Raw genomic sequence first — 26,696 nt, 5'->3', positions numbered from 1 at the left:
CCAGGGAATTACACCACAGGCCACTGCTGAGGTTCATTCAGAATTTTGACCTCCGCTCATGGATGGCTCAGTTAGCATCTGATCTTGTCATCTTGCCCTCAGAAGTGGGCACGACCACTGCCGTCACCTTTCGATGAAATCTTGCTTTGAAACAAGGGGCTATGTGACTGGGAAAGAAAGAAACTGCCCTGAGCTGGAAAGCCCGTTGGAAACCTGCATGCGTAGCATCTTAGGTCAGATTTCCTGGAGGAATAATGAAGAGTGACCTTGCCAAGTGCTGAGGAAACCCTTTAGAAATCAGGAAAGGGAAACCAATGAGGCAGAGTTGCTGGTGATGGATGTGAAACAGAGAGGGACTGCCTGAGTAGTCCAGGCTGTGGGACCACAGTCTCCCTAGTGAGGGGGGCCTGCAGCAGCTTCTTCCTGTCTGCTGCCTGGAAACTCCTCCCTACAGGGAAAAGCAGGTTGGTACCTTGCAAGAATCAAAACTGGATATTGTTTTCCTCTCCTGGAAGGAAGACCAGGCAGACAAAGTCGGGGCTGCGTTAGGTGTTCAGGCCCTTCCATGCCCCTTTCTCATCAGGGGTCGTCTTCTTGCAGCCACAGAGCCCCGAGCAGGCCATGGGCAAACGGGCTGAGTGGGGTGGGGGTGGGGGATTTTGCCATTAACCCCAGGCGCAAACAGCACCCTTCAGCCTTTCCTCGATAATGAGGCCTTAGCAGCATAGCTGCAACATGCCAATAACCGTTTTGACTGAAATCCATTTAAGCAAAGGGTGCATCCAATTAAACAACTAGGGCTTGCCATATCTATGACGTCAAATGACCTATTTGATTATTTTTATTTGAATGCCTGACTGTTTTAACTGATAGCATGTGTGTGCACGTGTGCACACTCATGTACACACAGAACTGAACTTGAGATGGCATTGTGTATAGTCTCAAGTTCAGGTTTGTCCTATAAAATAATGTCTAGCCCCTTTTCCCAAGCCTACCAAAGGCTGGTCTAAGTTTTAAAATCTCAGCAGCTATCCAGGCTGAGTTCTTTAAAGTGTAGTGGATTAACACTGAATCACTAGGCCATTTTGCATAATTTTGGAGGGAGAAGGCAGTAGAGCCAGACTCCACTCCACCACTGTGTCCAGGCTGTATCCTGCTCACTTTGGGTAAAAACAATATAATTGTGTAACATTTTAAAAGCAAATAAAAGTACTTAACTATTTTGTAATTTGCAACTTGAAAACAGTAATGGGTTTCCAAGTGCATGTCCTTACTTTTAAAGAAGTGTTTATTTTTCATGGTTCTATTGGCAATAAAAGAACAGCTCCACATCAAAAGCCTTCAGGGAAGCAGTTTCCATTTGGAGGACAGTGAGATCGCCAATAATTCTGATTTTTTAAAAAAAGTCAACTCACAAGACTATATTTCTAGATATAGGTTATTGCCTATTATCCCAGGTAATTATTTTTTTTGGTCGCTTACTCATATAGGCAAATTACAACACATTATGTACTATATTATAAAAAGATTAAAAAATTAAGTGACACTGAGATCAGGGGGTTCCAGAATGTTTTAATGAACATGTTTCCATTGTCTTCTGTGCTTAGTCATTTTGTTGGAAGAATGATTCATTCATTTCAAATTTGGCAACTTAAAGAGCAGCAAATATAATTTTCCTATCACAGTGCAAAATCAGTTTATTGGCCTTCTCAGGCTGGTGGGGGCGGGGCGGGGCGGCCAGTCATTCCTCCTTTTTCTTTATCAACAGCACCCTCTGCTGGTCCTTGTGACCCATCACATCTGATGGGATCGACCCAAACTGCAAACGGAGGGCTCCCTGCAACATTGCACACAGCAGGACATGATTCATAAATCAGTTTTCCACCCTAGTGATTCATTACCAGATACATTTTTTCTCTAAAACAGCACAGCTCAAGGAAGTCATCAAGAATTCAGAAGCAGCAAAAAATACCTTCGTTTGATTAATCATCTCTCTGACCTTTTTCTTCTTATTGAACAAGGTTAATAATACTTGTTATCACTCAAAGTTAAACTGTATTAGCTGCCAAGTGATTTTTATTTTGCAAAAGCCTGTTATCACTGCCAAGAGACTTCAACATTGGGATTGGTTACATTCCTCAGGTATGACCCCGAGGGGCATCTGACCAATGCAACGTTTCCCACTGGAGAGGTCAGCAGCTTCCACAGTGACCTGGAGAAGCTGACAAAAGTGGAGCTAGATACTTCCAACCGCGAAAACGTCCTCATGTCAACCAATTTGACAGCAACTAGTACCATATATATTTTAAAACAAGGTAAGAATATTTCCAACTTCGCCTGACTCTAACAGCTTCTCTCTTACTTCTACCATCAAACCTCTGCACACCGTCAATGACTAGAATTCACTTTTGGCTGAGAAGGTGGCTTCTTCTCCCGATATTCCAGCTATGGAGGCTGAAACCCAGACAAAGTCACACCTTTCACAAAGTTCCTATAGCAACATTGGGCCACATCCCTGTGGGAGTTATGAGGTTAAATCCCTGCCAAATCTACTCTTCCATCAAGTCATTTCCCAACACGCAGCTGTTTGTAAAGCCCTTTAAGCTCTGATTGGGTTGTATTAAAGAAATGGAGTCTGTGTCCCATCTGAGATTAGCATTCTAGAGCAATGCTGACATGGGTGAAATAAAAAGGATGAATGAGGATACACACCAAGCAGGAATATAAGGGAAATGAGAGAATTAAAAGCTCATTCTGTTCAAAGAGAAGAAAGTAAAGGAACGGAAGGAAAAAGAAGGAAGGGAGAGGGGGAAGGAAGAAAGGAGGGAAGGAAGGAGAGAGGGGGAGAAAGAGAGGAGTAAACAGGAAGGAAGGGAGGAAGGGAGGTGGATTTGGAAAGAACGTCTTGGAAGCTGAGGGAAGTGGACACAGAGAAATTGTTTTCTCTCTGCCCAGTCATTAAGGACTCTTTCTATTGTTAGGCTGAGCCACTCTAAAAGGATCGGTGGCGACCTTTGTCAGCGTATCATTTTGTGGAGCCCAGCAACTGTGCTGGTGTCCCCAGGCAGTGATGATGCTGAGCTGAACATCATACTCTGCTCATTCTAGCTCCCAGCATGTCACGTGGAGGAGGCCAATCCACCAAGTCAGAAAGGGAGTTTGAGAGGGAACTCTTTAAAAATGAGAAAGGTTTTCAAAACAAAAACAGCCTGCAGTATTACACAGGAGTCTTTTATCCAAGAAACAAGACAGCCCAGCTGTGAAAATAACGAGACCCAAATGGACAGAGAGCGTGTCGGCCTGTCGGAGTGGTTGTCTAGCCCAGAGGGCAGTTAGGTCCACGGCACCCCACCAGCTCATCCTTTCCCAAACTTACCTCCTAAAGCTAAACTTGTCTCTCCTCTGCTTCTGTGCTTCCCTTTCTTCCCCACCCCCCCCCCTCCCTCCTTTGCTCCTCTGTCTGCAGAAAATACCCAGAGTACCTATCGGGTGAGTCCAGACGGCTCCCTACGTGTCACTTTTGCCAGCGGGATGGAGATCAGCCTCAGCTCAGAGCCCCACATCCTGTCCGGGGCGGTCAACCCCACCCTGGGCAAATGCAACATCTCACTGCCCGGAGAGCACAGCGCCAACCTCATCGAGTGGCGGCAGCGGAAAGAGCAGAACAAAGGCAACATCTCGGCTTTTGAAAGGAGGCTGAGGGTGAGGCGCGGATGCGTTTTGAAAACGGCGGAGCCTCCCTCATTGGAAGCCCCATTGCCCCAAAGCCCTTCTAGCTGACTCACTAGCTTACATGATATACTAATTCAAGAGAGGGTGCTAACGGCTGATAATGGTTCAGTATCCTGAAATGAACATTCTAATAGGAGCTTTCTTTCTTTTTTTTATTCTTATTTTTTTTAACATCTTTTTTTTTTTTTAATCTAGCCCTATTGGGTTTTTTTTTTTAACATCTTTATTGGAGTATAATTGCTTTACAATGGTGTGTTAGTTTCTGCTTTACAACGAAGTGAATCAGTTATACATATACATATGTTCCCATATCTCTTCCCTCTCGCGTCTCCCTCCCTCCCTCCCTCCCACCCTCCCCATCCCACCCCTCTAGGTGGTCACAAAGCACAGAGCTGATCTCCCTGGGCTATGCGGCTGCTTCCCACTAGCTAGCTATTTTACGTTTGGTAGTGTATATATGTCCATGCCGCTCTCTCACTTTGTCCCAGCTTACCCTTCCCCCTCCTAATAGGAGCTTTCTTTGTCATTAGCCAGCTAAAGTGCTCTGACAGTAGCAATTGCAGGCCCCAAGAACATCTGGATCGAGAAATGTGTTTCGTTGGGAGGCCCTCCAGAATCCCTCACAAGGCCTGGAGATGGTCAGCAGGTCCACTGAGCTGTCCCAGACCCCTGCTTTGCGGTAGTTGATACTTCATTTGGAAAGGCCAGGCAGGCACACACAGAAGGATGTGAGACATCAGGCAACATCTGGACAAAGGCAAGATAAAGGGCGAGAACAGTGAATGATAGCATTGTCATGTATATACATATTAAGGGCCACAGGGGTCAAGGACTAGTACGCAGGTTGGGCTAATGGTGCTCAGAGACAGCTGCCCGGGGGAAATGAAAGATTTGGGGGTTTCCAGGTTCTTACCAAGCACTGTTCACCACAGTTAACCAGGGATCTCTCAATCAAAATTGCCTTTCTGCAGCACACGAAGCCTACAGACACCACAGCGCTCTGTCTACCTGTCCCTTCTTGAACATGAGCCAATGTTAGGATGCCGTGGCCAACTTTCCAAGAATAGTAGCATTCACTATCAGCCCGAGAGCAGCTGCCAGCCTGAGGGAGATGATCGCTCACTATTGAGGCCTGCTTTGAGCACCTGTGTCATGCCTGGGATACCTGGAACACTTGCATTTTCTTCACTCACAGGAAAAATGTGGTAACCTCTAGGCTGTGGCAATGCAACGCCAAGCAACCACCCAATTCCAGTGACAAGCCGTCAAGTCAGTCCCATGGCTTGATACGGACAAAATGATCATCTACACTAGCGCTCACTTTCCACTCAGTTCTGTTGGTAACACAAAGACACAGACTTCCATGCTTGTTTTTTGTAACAGCTACTAAGGCTGTCTACGTGCACAAGTCAATTTGTACGTTTTGATTCCATTGGCCAGAATATTTACCAGGTATGCCACTGAATTGGGAGGTGAAACCAGTCCAAATAGTCAAACCTGTCTGTGTGGGAGCAGTGAGGGTTTCTATCAGAGTTCTTCTAGAAATTAGATCTCCTGGGTAGACCCCTCGATGGGGAAGTCTTACAACTGGCTTAAGAAATGCCTTTATTTTCTTCACCTGTGAGATGACATGTCATACTAGAGAAGAGGCAGAATTATCTACGTATGGCTCATCAACCTCATGGACTCACCCCAGAACAATTACATCAAATAAATGGTCTCTTAGTGCCTCCCCAGCTTATAGTCTGAATAAAACATTATGAATCATATCATACACTATGTGACTTTGGGATTTTATATTCTTTAGGGGAACTCATTCTATACTATGTGACTTTAGTATTTTCCACTTTCTACCATCACCCACCCTGTTTCCTCCCTTCCATAGCACGGATAATGGAGAGAGACTGTAAATTGTAATTTGCACCTCATATCCCAAATTGTTCTTAATGCTGAGAAGCTAATGGTCATAAAACATATGGGGGCTCTTTCGTGTTGAGTAGAGTGAAGTGTTATTTAGTTAATACCATTTATAATTGACCCGTTTCCCATCCCGTGGTAGAGTTGAGCAGATTTGTGGAACGGCTTATAAGGGCAACAAATTCAGGGCCCTCTCCTCTATGACTTCTAGGGTTCTTCCTGAGGTCCCGGGACTGAAGAATGGCTAGGTGGTGTTACTGTCCGTGTCCCTAGAAATCTAACAACAATAACAATCCTTTACATATGTTTAGTGCCTTACAATTAATAAAATGCTTTCATAGTCAGGGTTTTATTTGATCACCACAACCATCAATTTTTTTAATAAATTTATTTATTTATTTATATTTATTTTTGGCTGCACTGGGTCTCCGTTGCTGCGCGCAGGCTTTCTCTAGTTGTAGCGAGCGGGGACTGCTCTTCGTTGCGGTGCGCGGGCTTCTCATTTCAGTGGCTTCTCTTGTTGCAGAGCACGGGCTTCAGTAGTTGTGGCACGCAGGCTCAGTAGTTGTGGCTCGCGGGCTCTAGAGCACAGACTCAGTAGTTGTGGCGCACGGGCTTAGTTGCTGTGTGACATGTGGGATCTTCCCGGACCAGGGCTTGAACCCGTGTTCCCTGCCTTGGCAGGCAGATTCTTAACCACTGCGCCACCAGGGAAGTCCAACAACCATCAATTATTGTTATTCCCAGTTTACAGATAAGGAGACTAAGGCCCAGAGAGGTTAAGTGATTTGCCCAAAGTCAAACAGCTATTAAGGATCCGAGCCAGCACTAAAATGCAGGTCTTCGCCTAGCGCAGCACTCTTTCCACTACATCATGCTGTGCTGCCTTGTTCCTTAAAATAATTAATCTATAAATCATTGCCCTCCTCAGTAGAGCCACCTTGGCAGGGCCTGACTCCTCATTTCAGTGCTGACAAAAAGAGACAAATAATCGACTCTAATGTACTGGCAAGTGTGGGTGGGGCGGGACAACTGGCTGGCCTCCGGGCAGGCAAAGTGTGGAGGTGGCAAGAGGAAGGAGGCTGTTTAACTGGGTAATTCTTACCTGCTCTCCCCATCCTTAGGCACTTTGGCTTATATTACTGCCTCAGTTTCCCCAGATTAGGCATATCCAATTTAATGGAATGAATACGCTCCCCAAAGGCAGGTGTGGATCCAGTTTTAACCAGGCAAATTCTTTTTCCTCACTGACTTTATTATTTCATAGATGGTGCCCCCTTCACTTATGGTCGCTTTCAAGGGGCAAGCTGATGACACATGAGATGTAACTTTCTCTCCCTCTGGGCCAAATTTGCGGTGACCCATTTGTAAACATCCATGTAAAGATTAAGGCTCTCTGGTGCCCTCAAGTACCTGGAGACCTTGCACTGAATCTTCTATTTCTCCTGGAGGAGCTGCCATTCCAGAGCTCTTCAGACAGAATAACAGGTTCAGATAGTCACACAACATAGAAACCCCTGCTGTCCTGGGGGAAATAGGGCTCCTCTTTGAAAAACCACACAGAGGTGTGCTTGTAATTTGCAATGTGCTTGGACAGCAGGTCATAAAACACTAATTGTTCGGGCACAGAATGACAGGTTCGTTTAAAGGCTCCCTTGGTAAGATGATGGACATCAAATGTTCCCCAAAGCTACCTGTCACATCCACCCCAGACCTTCTAGGTGGAAAGAAAAAAAAAAAATCAGAAAATGATAGACCTCTCTTGAAGATAAAGCAACAAGAGTTGCTTTTCTCCAACCATCTGTGATCTTCTTTTTTCATACGCACCCGGGGTCCTCTTCAAGGTGAGGAAACAAACTGCTGGGAAACATGATATCCTGCTTAGCCTGAGCAGGAAAGGGATTTGTTACCTCTGGGCCATCCTGCACCAGCTCCATTAAGTGAAATAAATCACATTAACATCCTGAAATTTCATTTATTTTAAAAAGCCGTTTCCCCTCCAACCTGAGTTGTATTTGAATCATCTTCCTTGCAAAGTACTTTCCCATCCAGTCTATGTACCTTCTCATCTGCTGCATCAGTCTGTCCCCATAAATACATTTCCCTGGACAACAGAGAAATTAGACATTCACCAAAAGCACACTGGTTTAGGAACTACATCCAGATTGCACTTTAGGAACTACATCCAGATTGCACCTTGCTGTGTCCGTGGACAATAATGCTATTAAATGAGACATCCCAGCATTGGACCTCAGAGCTCTTTACAAGATTTCACAGACTGAGATGTGAGGTTACAGCAAAACTGCAGAACTGCAGCCTCCTTTATTTAAAAAAAGAAAAAAACAACCCAAGAAGCTTAGCACTTCAAACCAAAGTCATCAAATCAAGTAAGATGATTATGTGTTTACAAGCAAAATGAAGCCAAGACTAATCTAAAAACCCTCACGATTGATTGTTTTTCTCTCCATTCAAAGATAACTGAGAACAGGGTAGATTTGTTTTGAAATGCAACATGTGACTGTTCATACGCGAGCTGAGCTCTGAAAGGGGGATCAAGCCCAGGTGAAACACAAGGTCCCAGGCTGACAAATGATGGGGAATGTGGGAGACAGCCAAGAGGGTTCCAGCGTCTCCTTCCTTTCTCAGAAAATGTGTTTGCTTCACACTGTTTTAACTTCGTTCTCCCTAGGTTTGCTGGAGGGTTTCATTTTGTGAAAATTTAGATAAGGAGCCTGCTTGCAGATAGATTCATCTATTTTTAAAAATATATCTGCAGCTCTCAGTCCCAAGTAACAGTGCATTCACCCCTAAGGAGTCACCTGGAGACAGGAGATTTAAGGCATCAAGGCCACTGGGCAGTGTTGCTTTTGGGGGTCAGGGGATTCTTGGGGCCTTCAAATCACAGAAATTTACTGTGATTTGTAAATTTAACAAATTACTATATTTGTTAATCTTGGGTCAACTCCACAAAGATAGCTAGACAGAAAGTATTATTTCACACACTATTTCACTTGTATATAAGCATTAATGATTTGGTATTAAAATTTTTAAATGCCTATTGTACGGTTACCCAGATGAATTTGCCGATGGGAAAGTAATTAAACAAGAGCAAATTATTTTAGTGCACAAAGTGTCCAAGTTAAATCAGGTGAGAGGAATGAGTAAGGTTTTGAAGAAGAACTGGTATGCCCATAATTTTACACCACTTTTCCCATCTATAAAATGAGGGATACGAGCTATACAGTCTCTATGATTATGACTAGTAGTATTATTACCATTAATCATAATTATAGCAACTAACATTCATTGAAATCTTATCTGTGTATGGCCATATATTAGCTCATTTATTACTCATAACACCTTATCAGGCGTGTTTTCTTATTAACAGATAAAGAAGCCAAGGCACACAGAGGGCACACAGCTAGTAAATGGTGACACAGGATTTGAACCCAGGCAGTCCAGGTCAATAGCCCATGTCGTAAGATTCCTTCTGGCACTAAGATTCTGTGGGCTGGCAAGGTAGAGAGTGCCTTGGGAGGAAAAAAGAAAAAAGAAAAAAAACAGGTATAAAGAAATTCCCGGTGGAGCAGTGGAGGCTGATGTTAACACCGCATACACGCCCTGTTCATTTGTAGGCAACTCTGTGAAACACAAGCAGGCCTAAGTCGGTTTTGATTGTCAGCGTAGCAATATCAATTAAAAAAAAAATCTGTAGAATTGTATTGATCGATTTCTAAAAATCACGTACTAATTACCTTAAAACCAGTGAGACTAGAGTAGCAAAAATCAAACAGGTACCTCAGTTGCCTTGTGAGTTGAAATGCTAGACAGCATCCTTGAAAATTCAGCCTTCTCCTCCTTTATTCTGAAGAAAATCAACTGCCGTGATTGGAGCTTAGAGTTTAGCACAATGTGTGTGTGTGTGTGTGTGTGTGTGTGTGTGTGTTTGTATTGGGTTGAACCATAGGAAACTGCCCTTTTGGTAGCACAAAAACACTCAAATATCAGCAGTTGCCTATGGACCAACCTAATATATCTTTATCCTACTAATTGAATGAGTCTCAAATTGCAAGGGGTTGAAAGGACTTTCTCTTAAGCAATTAAAACTCAAACTCGTAGGAAAGAGCAAGGAAAAGATCTGAGGGGAGGCAGGACACTTTTCTTTGGAGCTTCTGCCTGTACCCACCCTTCGCAGGCACTTTGATTTCTGCTGGCAACACAACCCATGGCTCCCCAGTGCATACTCTTTCCTCTTTCCTTTCTGGTCGAAGTGTGAACAAAAAAGCAAGCCCTTCTCCTTACTTCTCTTCAGCAAAGCTAAAAAAAGCCTAAAGAAAACCAAAGAATAAATTAAAGCATAAATACTTTCCCTATTAAAAAAATTACCAAGTCCAACTTTCTTACCCCAACATACAACTCATCAGTTGCCAAACTCAAGTGTCTCGCTCAATGTCCAAAGAGACTCTTTTTAACTTGGGGCTATTCTCAAATGTCAACCTTTTCCTTGCCCCTCTCTTTTCCAGGGCAAAGATTGGTATAGATTGTTTGGAGGAAGAGCCAAAATAAGGATCGATGACCCACACTTAGGTCAAGGGCTATTATTGTCTTTCAGGCAAACAAGAGTTTGTATGAACGTGTTGCTTTCCCACATTTGCTCATGACCCCAGCAGTCAGAGTTGGTCAGCCTAGCATTCTTTCTCTCAGCCTTCTCACATGTGGGTTCCATAGGAGACTTGCAGGGTGGGGGGCTGTGGCATCTTCAATTCCTTCATCCCCTTTCAGCTCTTAGCCGAATTTTACATTATCTTCCAAACCTGACTTTAAAACTAGCGTTTCAGCAACATCTGAATATCCGAGTGCATTATCCATAAACAGAAGCATGGTTGCAGAAGTCTTGACAGGCAGGGGAAGAACATTAGGCAGAGTTTTCTTCTGCTTGCTTTGTAGTGGATTTTTTTTTTAATTTTATTTATTTAGTTATTTAGTTATTTATTTTGGGCTGCGTTGGGTCTTCGTTGCTGCGCGCGGGCTTTCTCTAGTTGCGGCGAGCGGGGCCTGCTCTTCGTTGCGGTGCGCGGGCTTCTCATGGCGGTGGCTTCTCTTGTTGCGGGGCATGGGCTCTAGGCGCACGGGCTTCAGTAGTTGTGGCTCGCAGCCTCAGTAGTTGTGGCCTGCAGCCTCAGTAGTTGTGGCGCACGGGCTTAGTTGCTCCATGGCATGTGGGATCTTCCCGGGCCAGGGCTAGTTGCTCCATGGCATGTGGGATCTTCCCGGACCAGGGCTCGAACCCGTGTCCCCTGCACTGGCAGGCGGATTCTTAACCACTGCGCCACCAGGGAAGTCCCTGTAGTGGATTTTTAACCGTGGTCCCTGCTTGTGTAGCTGTAATGACTTTATTAAGAAATGTGTTCTTGAGTAGTAAACTTAATCTATCAGACAAATAAAACCACAAATTTAGTTGAACTGGAAATCACTTGTTACTTTGGCTCTTTAACTATCATTATAACATAAATTGTAACAGTTACAACCGTCTCTGGGAGTACATGGATATTTTACAGCTATTGTAAATGAACGGTATTACAGTTAGAGATATGTGGCTATAAAACCACAGGAAAGGTAGTAGAAGAAAGAACACCTGGTTTCGTATGGGTTTCCAAGCCCTGTGTATCAAAAGACAGGAAATACGCTCTTCTCTATCACCTTTTAGGTGATAACAGCAGTTTACTGTGTATTTATGCACCACGGCACTGCACACATTGGCTACAGATGGTTAAAGAGTCATGTTTCCCAATCTGTGGCTCTATTCACTGAATGAAACCTACCCCTGCAACTGACAAGACTTCCTCCCAAATAATTGGAGTATCTAATTACTAGTCTTCTGGAATTCATGGCATGGAACATTTGCTGTCCTTTTTTTTTTTTTCTTGCAGAAGCTCAAAATTAATGGCAAATATCATTAGCCCCAGCTGGCTGATGAAGAAACTGAAACCAAAAAACGTTGAAAATAGCAGACAATTCATAGAAGACGTACATGTGGCGAATAGACGTTTAAAAGGGTTCAACCTCATTAGTAACCAAATAAATGCAAATTTAAACCACAGTAACATACCATTTTCCCACTCTCATATTGGGAAAAGCTTACTAACAATGACAATACTCAATGGTGGTAAGGATGGAATGAGATGAACTCTTCCACTGCCAGTTAATAAGAGCATAAGTTTGTAAACCTTTGTGCACCATGAAGTAATATCTCGAGTTGCATCAGGAGTCTTTAATATGTTATCATTTGACCTCGTAATTTCCCTTATAGGATTTTGTATTAAGGAAATATTTATTTACAAAAATGTTCAACAAAACATGAAAGATAAAAGAAAAATGGAAAACAAAAATTCTAATTTCCAACATTAGGAGAAAGGAAAAATAAATGTTTATCATGTAGAAGATATTATGTAACCACTAAGATCCACATTTCAAGAATATTTAATAACATGAGGAATGCTGAAGTCAAAACATTAGCTGAAAAAGTAGGACACAAAACTTTAAGTACAATTCTAATTGTATTCTTTAAGTGTATGGGCATAGATTATGCAAAAAAAAAGGGGGCATGAAATGCTGCAAAGTACTAGCAATGATTCACCTTGAAGGATGGGATTACTGGTGATTATTTTCTTTGTATATTTCTATATTTTCCAATTTTTCTGCAATGAAAAAATATCACTTTTATAATGGGGATAGAAGTTAAAGAGGTTATTTTAAAAAGCAAAGTGCACAAAATTACTGAGCAAAGGAAAACCAGAGTCTGAAACGAGAATGCTGGCTTTGCAGTCATGCAGGCCACTAAGATAAAAACTCTGGATCTCATTTAGATGTGGAATCAAAAAAAAAAAAAAAAAAGAGGTCATAGATACAGAGAAAGATTGGTGGTTGCCAGAGGCAGGTAGTGAAGGGTAGGCGAGATGGATGAAGGGGGTGAAAAGGTACAAAGCTCCAGTTAAAAGATTAATAAGTCCTGGGGATGTAATGTACAGCATGGTGACTATAGCTAATAACACTGTTTTGTATATTTGACAGTTGCTAAGAGAATAGATCTTAAAAGTTTTCATCACAAGAAAAAAAAATTGTAACTACATATGGTGATGGATGTTAACTAGATTTTTGTGGTAGTTATTTCACAATATATACAAATATTGAACCTGAAACTAATATAATGGTATATGTCAGTTATATCTCAGTTTTTTTAATAGCAAAAAAAAATTTTAACAAAAAATTTTTAAAAACCTCTTTCTGAGCCAGGATTTTGAAATTGGACTCAAGACCCCTAAAGGTTTCATGTTTGAGTTTCAGATCCCACTTGAGATTTTGTTTAAAATGTTTATTTATGTACTTATGTGCATTTTTCTGGGGACACAGTATATAGCTTTCAGATATTTAAAGGAATCCTTGACCACAAAAATTATAAATGAACAGGAAGTTTAGTTGAATAGCTAGTGAATCCATTTAGTCTGACTATGATTAATGCAGTCAGATCCTAATGTTGGTTTTTTCCCCTACCTCATTAAACAGATATTTAATATTCTGTTCAGGATCGTGTTGACAATTCCTACAGATATAAATCTAATACACCAAGCTACAGTCCTTGGAATCTAACACATGGGCCCATTCAGAAGCCTAACTAAAATGAGAAACGTAATGATATCTAAAAACAACAATTACTAATATTATTTTTACACATCACCAGGTACCCGTATATGTAATCTCATTTAATTCTTAACACAGGTGTGTGGTGTAGAGTGGTAAATATCACTCCCTTTTCACAGATAAGAAAACTAAGGCCCGAATACAAGAGATGGCTGGTGCACAGACAAGCAGCTAATTCAGTCTCCTGACTCCCGAGAGCCACAGTTGTTTATACTTCTCAAAGTTTCTCCTTTTTTATTTGAAGGGGAGAAGAATTTGCCACCCCAAAATATGCCTCTTTGGTATAAAGATTATTTTAGGCTGATGGAGAAAGCAACGACTTAAATCTGCATAACAACCTCACCCTTGTTTACTGTTCTTTGCCTGGTCACCTCCCATAACTGGCTCCGTCCTCACAACATGTTTTGTCTTTAGTTGGAGACAGTATATAAGGTGGTGGCTTGGGCCATTTTGGAGTTACTCAATTTCCCTGGGTCTCTCCCATGTGTACAGGAGGTATACATGTTATTAAACTTGTTTGTTTTTCTCCTGTTTTTATTACAGGGTGAGAGTGAGGGTGGGGGGGGGGGGCTCTCAGCCAAGAACCTAGAAGGTTCCTTCCAGATATGCTTGGACCCCCTTCACCCAAAAGAAAAGTCTTTTCCTTGAAAGTTGGGTGAAGAGTACATGGCTACTGTATCATTTTTGCAACTTTTTTTTAAATAGCTCCAACAATTTACATATTTTATTTTATTGGCCGCACTGTGAGGCTTGTGGGATTTTAGTTCCCTGACCAGGGATCGAACCTGGGCCCTGGGCAATGAGAGCTTGGAGTCCTAACCACTGGACGGCCAGGGAATTCCCCACTTTTGCAACTGCTTGTGAGTCAGACTAGTCCCACATAAAAAGTTATAATAAAACAAAACAAACGACTCACTGAAATGAAAACTTAATTGAGCTAAACTAAAATAAATTTTTAAAGCCCTCCCCTTGGCCTCCCACCCACCTCCTTCAAAGCCCCTGTCTTCCAGAGCCTTCTTCAGCTCTGTGTTGTCATCAGCTTGCTGTAGCAGTTACTGGTGGGAGTGCCAGACATTGGCATTACTAGCTGAAGAGTAGAACAGATCATGTCAGTTGTCCAGTTGCTTTGAAAGCCCAGTAAAAGTGGCCTTTTTGCCACTTAGTTAAAAAGTTTTTAAATTGGCAAAAAGGGGATGCTGGCATGCAGTCAAGGAAGCCTAAGACCAGAACCAAGCCGAGCTACTAATTGTTTCTAAACTTGGTACCCAGATTGAACTCCATGCTCTAACCTCACTGAGTGGTGCCACCCTCGCAAATACTGGGGGACCTACCAACACCTGCCACATTTACCTTCTGGCCTCCATGAAAACCTTGCTGAGTGGGCTTCCATCTCCAGGAGACAATCTGAGTTGCTCTGTGTTCCCCCGTGATAGACGAGAAGTAATAAAGCTCCATGCCCAGAGGAACAGGAAGCCAAAGAAGGGAATCTCTGTATAAATTAGAGGGGGCTCTCTATATTCGTTTTTTTCTGATTTCTAATCATGTAAATAACTCACCATTCTATGTTTTAGCCACTTCATTGGTAAAAGAGGGGGAGGAAATCCCGTTCCTTGGTAGGCACCTGACTCACATAAAATAAGATTACATAATCACTGAAAATTGTATCAGCACACTTGAGGCTTGAGTTGGGAAAAAGCAATCAATAACCGTATGTTGAGGAGCTAGCACATACCAGTAGTTAAGACATGGCCACAACCTTCCAAGACTGTACAGTCTGCTGGGAGAATAAAGACAAGTGTCATCCGAGGAGAAGCCAGGCAGATTCAAAGGCAAGAGAGACCCCATTGCTGGAGAAACAGAAAAACTTGTCGATTGTGAATGCAGTTGATGAGGGGAACTAAGGCAGTGCTTCAAATGTACTTCCTATCTCTTTTTTGTAGGCCCATAACAGAAACCTGCTCTCCATAGATTTTGATCATATGACTCGCACAGGAAAGATCTATGACGACCATCGGAAATTCACCCTTCGAATTCTTTATGACCAGACTGGACGACCTGTTCTGTGGTCTCCTGTAAGCAGATATAATGAAGTGAATATCACATATTCACCTTCAGGATTGGTGACGTTTATTCAACGAGGGACATGGAATGAAAAAATGGAATATGACCAGAGTGGAAAAATAATTTCAAGAACTTGGGCTGATGGGAAAATTTGGAGCTATACCTACTTAGAAAAGGTAAGCATGTAGGGGAAATAAACTAGTTCTGAGTTCCCGAATGAGAATATTGAAAGCGGCACTGACTACCCGCCTTGCTGAGGACCTGCAGGAGAAAGTCTGTGTTCTGGCTGTTCTGCTCTATAGAAGTAACAATAACAAATTATACTTGTAAGGATAATCTGTTTTTCAGCTGAAAACTTTCCCCAACCCCATGCTCTGCCAGGTACTCTTTCAAACTGAAGTCAGGATAATGGCTTCGATTTCTCCTCATTTGAGCATATTTGTTCATGCTCCTGAAAATGTACCTTTATTATTATGAAAGCTCACACTGAAGTAAAATAGGTAGAAAATTATAAAATTGTGTGTTAATGTATCACAGCTCTGGAAAAGAGCCTCTTACACAGAGGATAAGGACTTCTACTTTTGTTAGGATAGTCAGTAAAGGTTTAGCGGTATACATTTGAGGACTAATTTTCCCAAGTAATCAGTCTGAGGAAATGGTAGCAGTGGGGCCTCGTTGGTAATAGTCCTTTGTACTCAATGACTCTCCAGTAGCATCTGTAATAGGAGCTCGTGGCCTCTGTCTGCTCGGAATGGGCAAGGGTTTTAATCCCATCACTGGATCCATTTGTCAAACATCATCCCCCCACAGCAAAATGATTTCTAGCCGGATCAGTATCAGAAGACAGTAAGAGAAATTGATCTCTATCTGCCATCTCAATTTCTGATGTCCTAAGATACTGTCTCTTTTTTCCCAAATCTATCCATTCAACTTATCAGTCCTGAATTAATTTCTGGGAAAATTGGAAGATGCCTTCCCTTGAGGATTCAAGGGTAGTCAGTGCAAAGTCACCCCTAGAAGTTCTTAGAAAAGTCATGGGCATTCATAGCTCACATCGCAAAATTTCACTATTTGCACCAGATGATGCTAAGCCTTTCTGCTATACCCCTGAAAGTTTAAAAAAAAAAAAAAAGTGTGCCAGCGGTTGTATGTTATTATAAAACTATTGTATTATTTCCCAGAGTCAGTCGCTGGGGAATTTGCCAAGTTGGGAATGCCTAGGAGATAAAGCAGAGCTCCACTTGGGAGCCAGGGTAAAGGAGGGAGTCCTCTGCTGTATCCACCTCCTGTCCTTTTCTGCTGAAGAAATCGATGAAATCTCTAATCTGTCCTCTACACTGGGAACATCTGAATTTTACAGAGTAGATCTTTTATCTTTTGAATTTTAGTAACAAGGATGATTGGCAAAATCGTATGACTACTGTCCACGAAGTGCTAAACTTGTTACAAAATTAACTGAATCCAAATATTTGGTGTACATTCACAGAGGCAAGGCATGTAATGATGACCATCATATGAAAAAAAGATGCCACTGATTCTAGCAGAATGTAGGCTGATTGGTTTTTCCAGGAATGATCCTCCCACAGGTCTACGTGTGACTAGTGAAGGAGCCGGCACGCCTTATGAGTGTGTACAGTTTTTTTTTTTTTTTTTGCGGTACGCGGGCCTCTCACTGCTGTGGCCTCTCCCGTTGCTCCGGACGCGCAGGCTCAGCGGCCATGGCTCACGGGCCCAGCCGCTCCGCGGCGTGTGGGATCCTCCCGGACCAGGGCACGACCCCGCGTCCCCTGCATCGGCAGGCGGACTCTCAACCACTGCGCCACCAGGGGAAGCCCCGAGTGTGTACAGTTTTGAGGAAATTTCCTGGTGGTCCAGTGGTTAGGACTCAGCACTTTCACCGCCAGGTCCCGGTTCAATCCCCGGTCGGGGGAACTAAGGTCCCACAAGCCGCAGGGCACAGCCAGAAAAAAAAAAAGTATGTACGGTTTTGAACTCAGAGCCCCAGCCTCATTAGCACCACAGTCTGGCCACTGAGCTAACTGCCTATAGACAGTTGCTTCTACGTCTCGTAGAACTTTCCCTCTAGGCTGTCCATACGATGACAAAAGAGCCTGTTGAAACTTAAATTTCAGCCCTGCATATAGTTATTTAGCCTCTTCTCTGACACCAGTGAAGCAATTTTATTGTTCCCCTTTTCTGGATTAACTGATGATTTCATCACAGTTATTTCAGCAAAGAATGATGTGAAGCAAACTTTGCATACATCCGTTGTGCTACAGAAACTTACTTGGCAATAGTTCTTTAAAAACAAAACACAACAAAGAGAGCTCCCTGAGACTCTCAGTGTCTGCAGTAGACAGAAATAAGACCTTATTGTCACAAAACAATGTATGGAGAAAAGCCCCAGTGACTTCCAAAGAGTAGTTAACTGACCAGTGAGACAGCCAAATCGCTTGTGCCTTTTAGTTGACTTTTCTCCCTTTCTTGATTTCACATTTAATTTGTTCTCTAATTACAAGATAGCCCCTGACTTAAGCAATGCTATTATGCAAAACTCAGAACCTACAAAACACATAATTATGGAATGGTTCTTTACTTTCCAAAAATCATCTATCACGAGATTGATTTTATTAACATTATTATTACCAGTGATAATAATTAATTCACTGACTAGAAGCAGCGATTAAATGAAATAACGATATAAAGCACCCAGCACATCTAGTCATTCAATAAAAGTTAATTCCTTTCCATGTAAATCGTGCATTCTAGTATTTATTCTAGTATTTATATAAGTCGAAGAACTTAAAGGCTGGCAGTTACTGCTACTTGAAGGTAAATTAAAACAGGAAAGAACGGAAGGAAGGAAAAAAGGAAGGAAATTAAAGCAACTTGGAAATTGTGATTCTAGAAAGAAAAGGTAAAGAATATTCAATTTACCAAAATCCAGTTAACATGTAACTTTTCCAGTGAGGTGATGAGGTTCTGGGCCTCCCTGTGCTCTTTTTAAGTCCTCTCTTTAACATGGCCTTTGCTGGAACATTCTTTCACTATGCCTGGGGCAGAGCAAGACAAAGAGGCTGGCTCTAGTAGTATATTTTGAAGTAAGAATTCTCAGACTTTAAAAATATAAGTCTCTTTTTATACCTCAAAATACTTCTGGTAGTACCTCTGTAAATTTGCTTTTGCCATCCTTATACCATGATATATTAAAAATCAAACAGCAGATATTTCACCCTTAATGTGCAGACATTTTGTAAAAATTGTTTGACTTCCTCTAGAGTAAGTAGAAATTACTTGTATCATTTTCATGCACAATGGTTTGTAGCCATTAGGAGAAAAATAATTATTTGGCTAATAGCTGCGGTGGCTTAAATGATCTCATCTCTATTAAAAAAAATCAATTATTGTTTCTTAAATTTTCTCTGTGCGGTCATTAATTCTCTAGCTTGATTTATGAGCCTTCCCTGAGTTAATTATATTTTGAAGACTTGTGGGGCTAAAATTTTGTATTACAGTAAATTTACATTTACATCTTTCTGTTTCCTAAAATCGTTCTTAAGAACTTCATTTTTAAATACATTTAAATATATTTTATAATCATTTAATAAGATGCTTTAGTCTGATACATTTACACAAAATTGCCTCTTTGGGGCTGAAATTTTCAAAGGCTGCCTCGAGGGAGAGAATGCAGCCTTTGGCTTGTGCTTCCAGGTGGCCCCAGACTGCCATCTGGTGGTCATTCAAATGCTTTAATTTTTCAAATTTCTGCCATTTCTCATTTCTACTCGTGTTCAAATGAGTATACAGCCATGATTGTTCTTGTTTTCTTCTTTACAATGATGTCACAGTCTTTTCGGATCTCACAATCAATTTTTTAAAAATACAAAGTCTCCCACTCCATTGTTTCAACTAATAAGAAATGGCCTTTTACCGTATAGCTGCACTATGGGCATTGGATGGACTCATAAGTATTGTTTTTCTTTTTTGAACAAGCTGATAATAATGCCCACCCAAAGTGAAAAAGCAGGCAAGTGAGAGCTAAATGCTATTCTGGCAACGCAACGGTTACATTCATGAGATTTCTAATCACATCATCCACATTCTTGCCATTGGCAGGAAGCTTTAAAACAGACCAGGGAGCTTTCGAGACAGCGCAGCTTCAGCACCACCCAGGAACAGGGTCAGGCAGTGGTTTACTGCAGCGCAGAGGATGAGAGCAGGGAGAGAACACAATGGCGATGTGCTATAAATGTTTGGCAAGGCTGGTACAGCGACTGGAAAAGGCCTGGCCCAGGCAGGCTGGTACTAGGTAATGTGTGCGAGCCATATGGTGATTGTCCCTGGCCCACATCGCAGGTGACAGATGTCATTTGTTCATGGCAAATTGACAGAAGAGAGTGGAAAGTAGCTGAGAAATCTGGCTTTCAGCATAGAGGTGATGCAAAGGCATTTCCCACCAATTTCCTCCCAGGTTCTGTTGAGTTCTGCCCTGGTCAAGGACTCGGTGGTCCCTTTGTGTCCTCGTGTCCACGCAGGAGTTCCAAGTCTCCAGCCTTCTGTTCAGCAGATTTTCTGGAGCTGCAGGGTGTCCACAGCTGATGAGGTGATAGGATTTCCACACAGCTCTGTATCCCCAGGCAGAGTACTTGGTGGAAAAGAAAGAAAGGATAAGCGAACAAGCAAATAAGTGCTGGCTTTGACTTCACAGTACTGACATGCGATTCCATATCAATTCTCAGACGAGCAGGGATGACATGCAGTTTCAAGAAGCATGTTCAATATTAGAGTATAATTTACATATGCTTATGTAATTCATATTCATAACTATTTATGTAATTTATATTTAGAAAATGAAAAGATACCTATTGTTTTCATAACAGAAACTTCAGAAAATAAAGCTCAACTAAATCTTTTTGCTTGATAAGCCAATTTTCAAGAAAGGAGGGGTAAAAGCTCCCTTAGGGAGATATATCAGAATTTCCAGGGGGGAACAATTTTTATTTTTATTAAAAGATGAGACTTAAATGCTTTTCAATTAGAAATAGGGTTTGAGTTCTCCCTAAAATAGTGTTCTTTTTATGTCTATGTTTAAAATTAAAATAAGATAAACCAATATCAATGAAACATCCATAACGTGCAAGGCGTTATACCTCAACAAATAACTGTTTCTGAAATACAGATCAGTTTGGGGGAGAGGGCTTGCATAACCAGAGAATTCTTCACTTTTAATGGCATGTTTCCCTAATATAGTTTAAAACATGAATCGCAGAGCAATACAGTAGTCCCCCCTTACCTGCAGGGGATACGTTCCAAGGCCCCCAGTGGATGCCTGAAACTGTGGATAGTATGGAACCCTATATATACTGATATTTCCTGTACTATCGGGCGGGTAGCATATACAGCGTGGATACACTGAACAAAGGGACGAGCCACATCCTGGGAAGGACAGCGTGAGATTTCATCACACTACTCAGAAGAGCGTGCAATTTAAAACTTATGAATTATTTATTTCTGGAACTTTCCATTTAATATTTTCAGACAGCAGTTGACTGTGTGTAACTCAGAAAGCAAAACTACAGATGAGGGGACTACTGTAATAGCAATATTTTATATACAACTTTTCAGAAAGACATCTACTCTATAAAGTCAATAAGTATTTTTTGGTGACTAATACTTAATATGTGGCATGCCCTGTCCCCCATTTACCTCCCTCCAATCCACCTCCACATTGAAGCAATAGTAACCTTTCTGGAATACCTACTGGATTGCCCTGTCCTTCGATTTGCTTTCAGTGTTTTCCTTGTTGCCAGCAGGTTAAAGTCCAAACTCCTTAGCGTGGCTTAGAAAGCCCAGTGTGATCTAGATCCAGCCTACCTGCCTGGCCTCATCTCTTGCCATTCACCCACCCCTTCCAACACACCCATACTCTGGCCACACAAAATTCCTCTCATTCCCTGAAAAAGCCATGTTCTCTTTCTTATCCTGACCCTCACAGTGCTATGCCCTGTGTCAGGAATACTGTCCCCATCCTGCTCCACCCACCTCCCTGCCTTCATCTGGCCAACGCCTAGTCACCCTTTAGGTCTCAACTCAGATGTCCCAGTCTCCAGGACGCCTTTCTTGACCTCTTAAGTCTGAGTTAGCTGCTCTTCCTCCGCTTCCCATAAGCGCCCTGTACTTCCTCTGTCATAACACATTTCACACTATATTATAACTAACTGTCTGGTTATTTGTCTTTCTCTTCCATTAAACTGTAAGGTTAGGATAGACACATTCTTGCCCACTACTGTATCCACTAGGGTCCACCACAGTGCGTGGCACACAGTAAGTGCTCCATAAATTTGTGTTGAATGGATGAATGTGTATTTTCTTCAATCTCCTGAGCTCCAGTGGTACTATTATGCTGTCGTGCCTTTGTCTCGTTTCAGTCTGTGATGCTTCTCTTACATAGCCAGCGGCGTTATATCTTTGAGTATGACCAATCGGATTGTCTGCTCTCAGTCACCATGCCTAGTATGGTGCGCCACAGTTTACAAACCATGCTTTCAGTGGGCTACTACCGGAACATCTACTCCCCACCAGACAGTAGCACTTCTTTTATCCAAGACTATAGTCGAGATGGCCGACTACTACAGACCCTGCAGCTGGGGACAGGGCGCAGAGTTTTATACAAGTACACCAAGCAAGCAAGGCTGTCTGAGATCCTCTATGATACCACCCAGGTCACATTAACATATGAAGAGTCGTCTGGAGTGATTAAGACAATACACCTGATGCACGATGGCTTCATTTGCACAATCAGATACAGGCAAACAGGTTTGTTGTGAAAGGGTGGTGATGTATACAACCACATCAGTCTTATGAAATTTTTGCTGGCCACAGTCTGAGATATAAGCATTAACCTACAGACATTCAATTCAACCAAATTTCACTTGCATTATCAAATTATCTTCCATTGAAAATGAAAAACATAAGTAACATGAAAGCTGATTCCTTAAAAACATACAGTACCTTTCTCTTTCTGTGTCTCAGCTCTCAAAAAAGTTGAGTTCTAGGTACCTAGTCTAACTGTATACGGATCCCTGCTCACCACCACATCTTCCCAAAGATGCAGCTGCAAGATATGAGTCTCACTGAAACTAACTCAAGCCCTATGTAACCTCAATAAGCCTCAGTTGATGGCAACATGTCTTTAAAAGTCACAACTTTTGATTATATTTCATCCTTTCGGTTTATAAAATGCCCAAATCCAGTTACTTGAATGCTTGAATTGGTCAAAACCTGAGCCTCTGACTTTGTAGCACAGGTTAAGTAAACTGAAAGTATTTTTGTCAGTAATTATTTTTTAAAAAGCATGTTTATAATATCAGTTTCATCACCTCAACTACTGGATGGGTTATTACTTCTAAAGTTCCTATAGTTAAATTATTCTATAACTATAATATACAGTATTTAAAATTTTTTCATATTTGGTGACCACAACTATGAGAATATATATATCTGTGAGATGAGATGCCCAGGCATTACATATCAGAGGCCAATCTCTAATATTTTATTTTGAATGTAAAAGCATCCATATTAAAGAAAAGAACACTAGAACTTTCTGATTGTTCAGTACTGAGCGCCTAGCTTTGTTCTCATTATTTTTATTTTGATCCCTTCAGGACCTCTTATTGGGCGCCAGATTTTCAGATTCAGTGAAGAAGGCCTTGTGAATGCTCGGTTTGACTACAGCTACAACAACTTCCGTGTCACCAGCATGCAAGCTGTGATAAATGAAACCCCTTTGCCCATAGATCTGTACCGATATGTCGATGTCTCTGGTAGAACAGAGCAGTTTGGAAAATTCAGTGTAATTAATTACGATTTAAATCAGGTCATAACTACTACAGTGATGAAGCACACCAAGATCTTCAGCGCCAATGGACAAGTCATTGAAGTCCAGTATGAAATCCTAAAGGCAATTGCCTACTGGATGACTATTCAATATGATAATATGGGCCGAATGGTAATATGTGATATCAGAGTAGGAGTAGATGCCAATATAACAAGATATTTCTATGAATACGATGCTGATGGGCAACTTCAAACTGTTTCTGTAAATGATAAAACCCAGTGGCGTTATAGTTATGATCTGAATGGCAACATCAACCTCTTAAGCCACGGGAATAGTGCTCGTCTTACTCCTCTCCGATATGACCTCCGAGATCGCATCACCAGACTAGGAGAAATTCAGTATAAAATGGATGAAGATGGCTTTCTGAGGCAGAGGGGAAATGACATATTCGAATATAATTCTAATGGTCTGCTGCAGAAAGCCTACAATAAGGCTTCTGGCTGGACTGTGCAGTATTACTACGACGGGCTTGGGCGACGTGTCGCCAGTAAGTCCAGCCTAGGACAGCACCTCCAGTTCTTTTATGCAGACCTTGCCAACCCCATAAGAGTTACTCATTTGTACAACCACACGAGCTCAGAGATTACATCCCTGTATTATGATCTCCAAGGTCACCTTATTGCCATGGAGCTAAGCAGTGGTGAAGAATATTACGTAGCCTGTGATAATACAGGAACCCCGCTAGCCGTGTTCAGCAGTCGAGGTCAGGTGATAAAAGAGATACTGTACACGCCTTATGGAGATATCTATCATGACACTTACCCTGACTTTCAGGTCATCATTGGTTTTCATGGAGGACTCTATGATTTCCTTACTAAATTAGTGCACCTGGGGCAAAGAGACTATGATGTTGTTGCTGGTAGATGGACGACGCCTAATCATCACATATGGAAACAGTTGAACCTCCTTCCTAAACCATTCAACCTCTACTCTTTTGAAAATAACTATCCAGTTGGCAAAATTCAAGATGTTGCAAAGTATACCACAGGTATTTAAACGGTGTAACACTTTATGCTAAGGTAAAGAGAAAACTCGTTTATCACATAATCTCAATGCCTTTGTAAATATGCTTCCTCTTCCTGCCAGCTAGCCCACAAGTTATTGTGCAGTCACTCTCTTCCTTAGTCTTCTAGAGTGAGCAGAACTGTGTATGGTGGCATAAAACATGACGCTTTCGCATCCCAGTACATTTTCTCTTTCCTTTTAAGCTTTCTTTTTGTAGTTTTCACTCTTAAAAGTTTCTACAAATAATTTCATAGAAGAAAAATCAGGATTTTGTTGCATCAAGTAAATCTAATATCACAGTCTGTGTGGCCTTATTACCACTACCACATTGAGAATTTCCACACAGTAAACTGAGCTGATCTCTGTGATTATCCATGAATCAAAAGGTTTCCCTGGGGAAAGGATCATATGTTTTGGAGTGGGTGACATAAGGGGGAGTTTATCCCTAACTTACCATTGGCTAAACATACCGAAGGCAAGAGAGGCATCTTTCAAGCTTTCCACAAAAGTTGTAAAGTATGGGCTTTAAAATCTTTTTTTCTTTTAAATTTGTGTTTCACAGACATTGGAAGTTGGTTGGAGCTATTTGGTTTCCAACTACACAATGTACTACCTGGATTTCCCAAACCAGAATTAGAAAATTTGGAATTAACTTATGAGCTTCTACAGCTTCAGACAAAAACTCAAGAGTGGGATCCTGGAAAGGTTAGTATATGTTTTACCATCTCTATTTAGCTGAAAAAAACAGAAGAGCATCCAACACCATGAAACATATATTTGCTTACTTATGTTTGAGTCTTCTTGAATATTCACTTAAATGTCCATGATTAATGAGGAGGTAGAAAAAAGCTTCCATGAGGAAAGGATCAGGGAATTGGAGCTTTGGGAAAAGAAAAGACTAACGTGTGACTTGATGACTGCTGCAGAAGAAGAAAGTGGAACTGAACTTTAACAATTCTAAAATGGGCTACCAAGGGCAATTATGGAGGGGGACTTCCCTGGCGGTCCAGTGGTTAAGACTTTGTCTTCCAATGCAGGGGGTGTGGGTTCGACCCCTGGTGGGGGAGCTAAGATCCCACATGCTTCACGGTCAAAAAACCAAAACACAAAACAGAAGCAGTATTGTAACAAATTCAATAAAGACTTTAAAAATGGTCCACATCAAAAAAAAATCTTTAAAAAAAGGGGCAATTATGGATTCTATATAGAGAAAATTGTTCACTAAGAGACCTAAAACATCAGATCTCCAACTGCAAAATAATTCAGGGCATAGTGCACTAAGAGCATGAGAATAACAAATGAAATTATTCTGATAAATGGGACTTCCCAGGCGGTCCAGTGGTTAAGACTTTGAGCCTCCATTGCACGGGGCACAGGTTCAATCCCTGGTTGGGGAACGAGGATCTTGCATGCCTCATGATGCAGCCAAAAAAAAATTATTCTGATAAAGAAAAAGTATAAAAATACAAACACATGGAGGCTAAACAATACACTACTTAATAACGAACTGATCACTGAGGAAATCAAAAAATACCTAGATCAATAAAACTAAAAGCTGGTTCCTGAGAAGACAAACAAAATTGATAAACCATTAGCCAGACTCATCAAGAAAAAAAGGGAGAAGACTCACATCAATAGAATTAGAAATTAAAAAGGAGAAGTAAAGACAGACACTACAGAAATACAAAGGATCATGAGAGATTACTACAAGCAAGTGTATGCCAATAAAATGGACAACCTGGAAGAAATGCACAAATTCTTAGAAATGCACAACCTGGCGAGACTGAACCGGGAAGAAATAGAAAATATGAACAGACCAATCACAAGCACTGAAATTGAAACGCCACCATCACCCTGATACCAAAACCAGACAAAGACGTCACAAAAAAAGAAAACTACAGGCCAGTATCTCTGATGAACATAGATGTAAAAATCCTCAGCAAAATACCAGCAAACAGAATCCAACAGCACATTAAAAGGATCATACACCACGATCAACTTGAGTTTATCCCAGGAATGCAAGGATTCTTCAATATACACAAATCAATCAATGTGATGCACCATATTAACAAATTGAAGGATAAAAACCAAGTGATCATCTCAATAGATGCAGAAAAAGCTTTTGACAAAATTGAACACCCATTTATGATAAAAACTCTCCAGAAAGTAGGCATAGAGGGAACCTACCTCAACATAATAAAGGCCATATATGACAAACCCAGAGCCAGCATGATGCTCAGTGATGAAAAAGTGAAGCCATTTCCTCTAAGATCAGGAACAAGACAAGGTTGCCCACTCTCACCACTGTTATTCAACATAGTTTTGGAAGTTGTAGCCACAGCAATCAGAGAAGAAAAAGAAATAAAAGGAATCCAAATCGGAAAAG

General features: G+C 41.5%; 1 protein-coding gene across 14 annotated transcripts in view; it reads left to right on the top strand.

Annotated features, from left to right (window-relative positions):
- The window catches only part of TENM1 (teneurin transmembrane protein 1), an 813,855-nt gene that overhangs the window by 778,634 nt on the left and 8,525 nt on the right, over positions 1-26,696 (top strand). For all 14 annotated transcript variants that reach the window (XM_028482674.2, XM_028482672.2, XM_028482671.2 and 11 more), the window contains 6 exons: positions 2,143-2,315; positions 3,467-3,702; positions 15,288-15,584; positions 21,837-22,224; positions 23,073-24,293; positions 24,873-25,015. In XM_028482674.2, the coding sequence (XP_028338475.1) occupies positions 2,143-2,315; positions 3,467-3,702; positions 15,288-15,584; positions 21,837-22,224; positions 23,073-24,293; positions 24,873-25,015 (2,458 nt within the window). The remainder of the gene's footprint in view (positions 1-2,142; positions 2,316-3,466; positions 3,703-15,287; positions 15,585-21,836; positions 22,225-23,072; positions 24,294-24,872; positions 25,016-26,696) is intronic.

The sequence above is a fragment of the Physeter macrocephalus genome, chromosome 21 (assembly GCF_002837175.3).
Source record: "Physeter macrocephalus isolate SW-GA chromosome 21, ASM283717v5, whole genome shotgun sequence".
NCBI lineage: Eukaryota > Metazoa > Chordata > Mammalia > Artiodactyla > Physeteridae > Physeter > Physeter macrocephalus.
The sequence above is the reverse complement of the archived record's forward strand: the minus strand, read 5'-3'. Positions and strand labels throughout refer to the sequence as shown.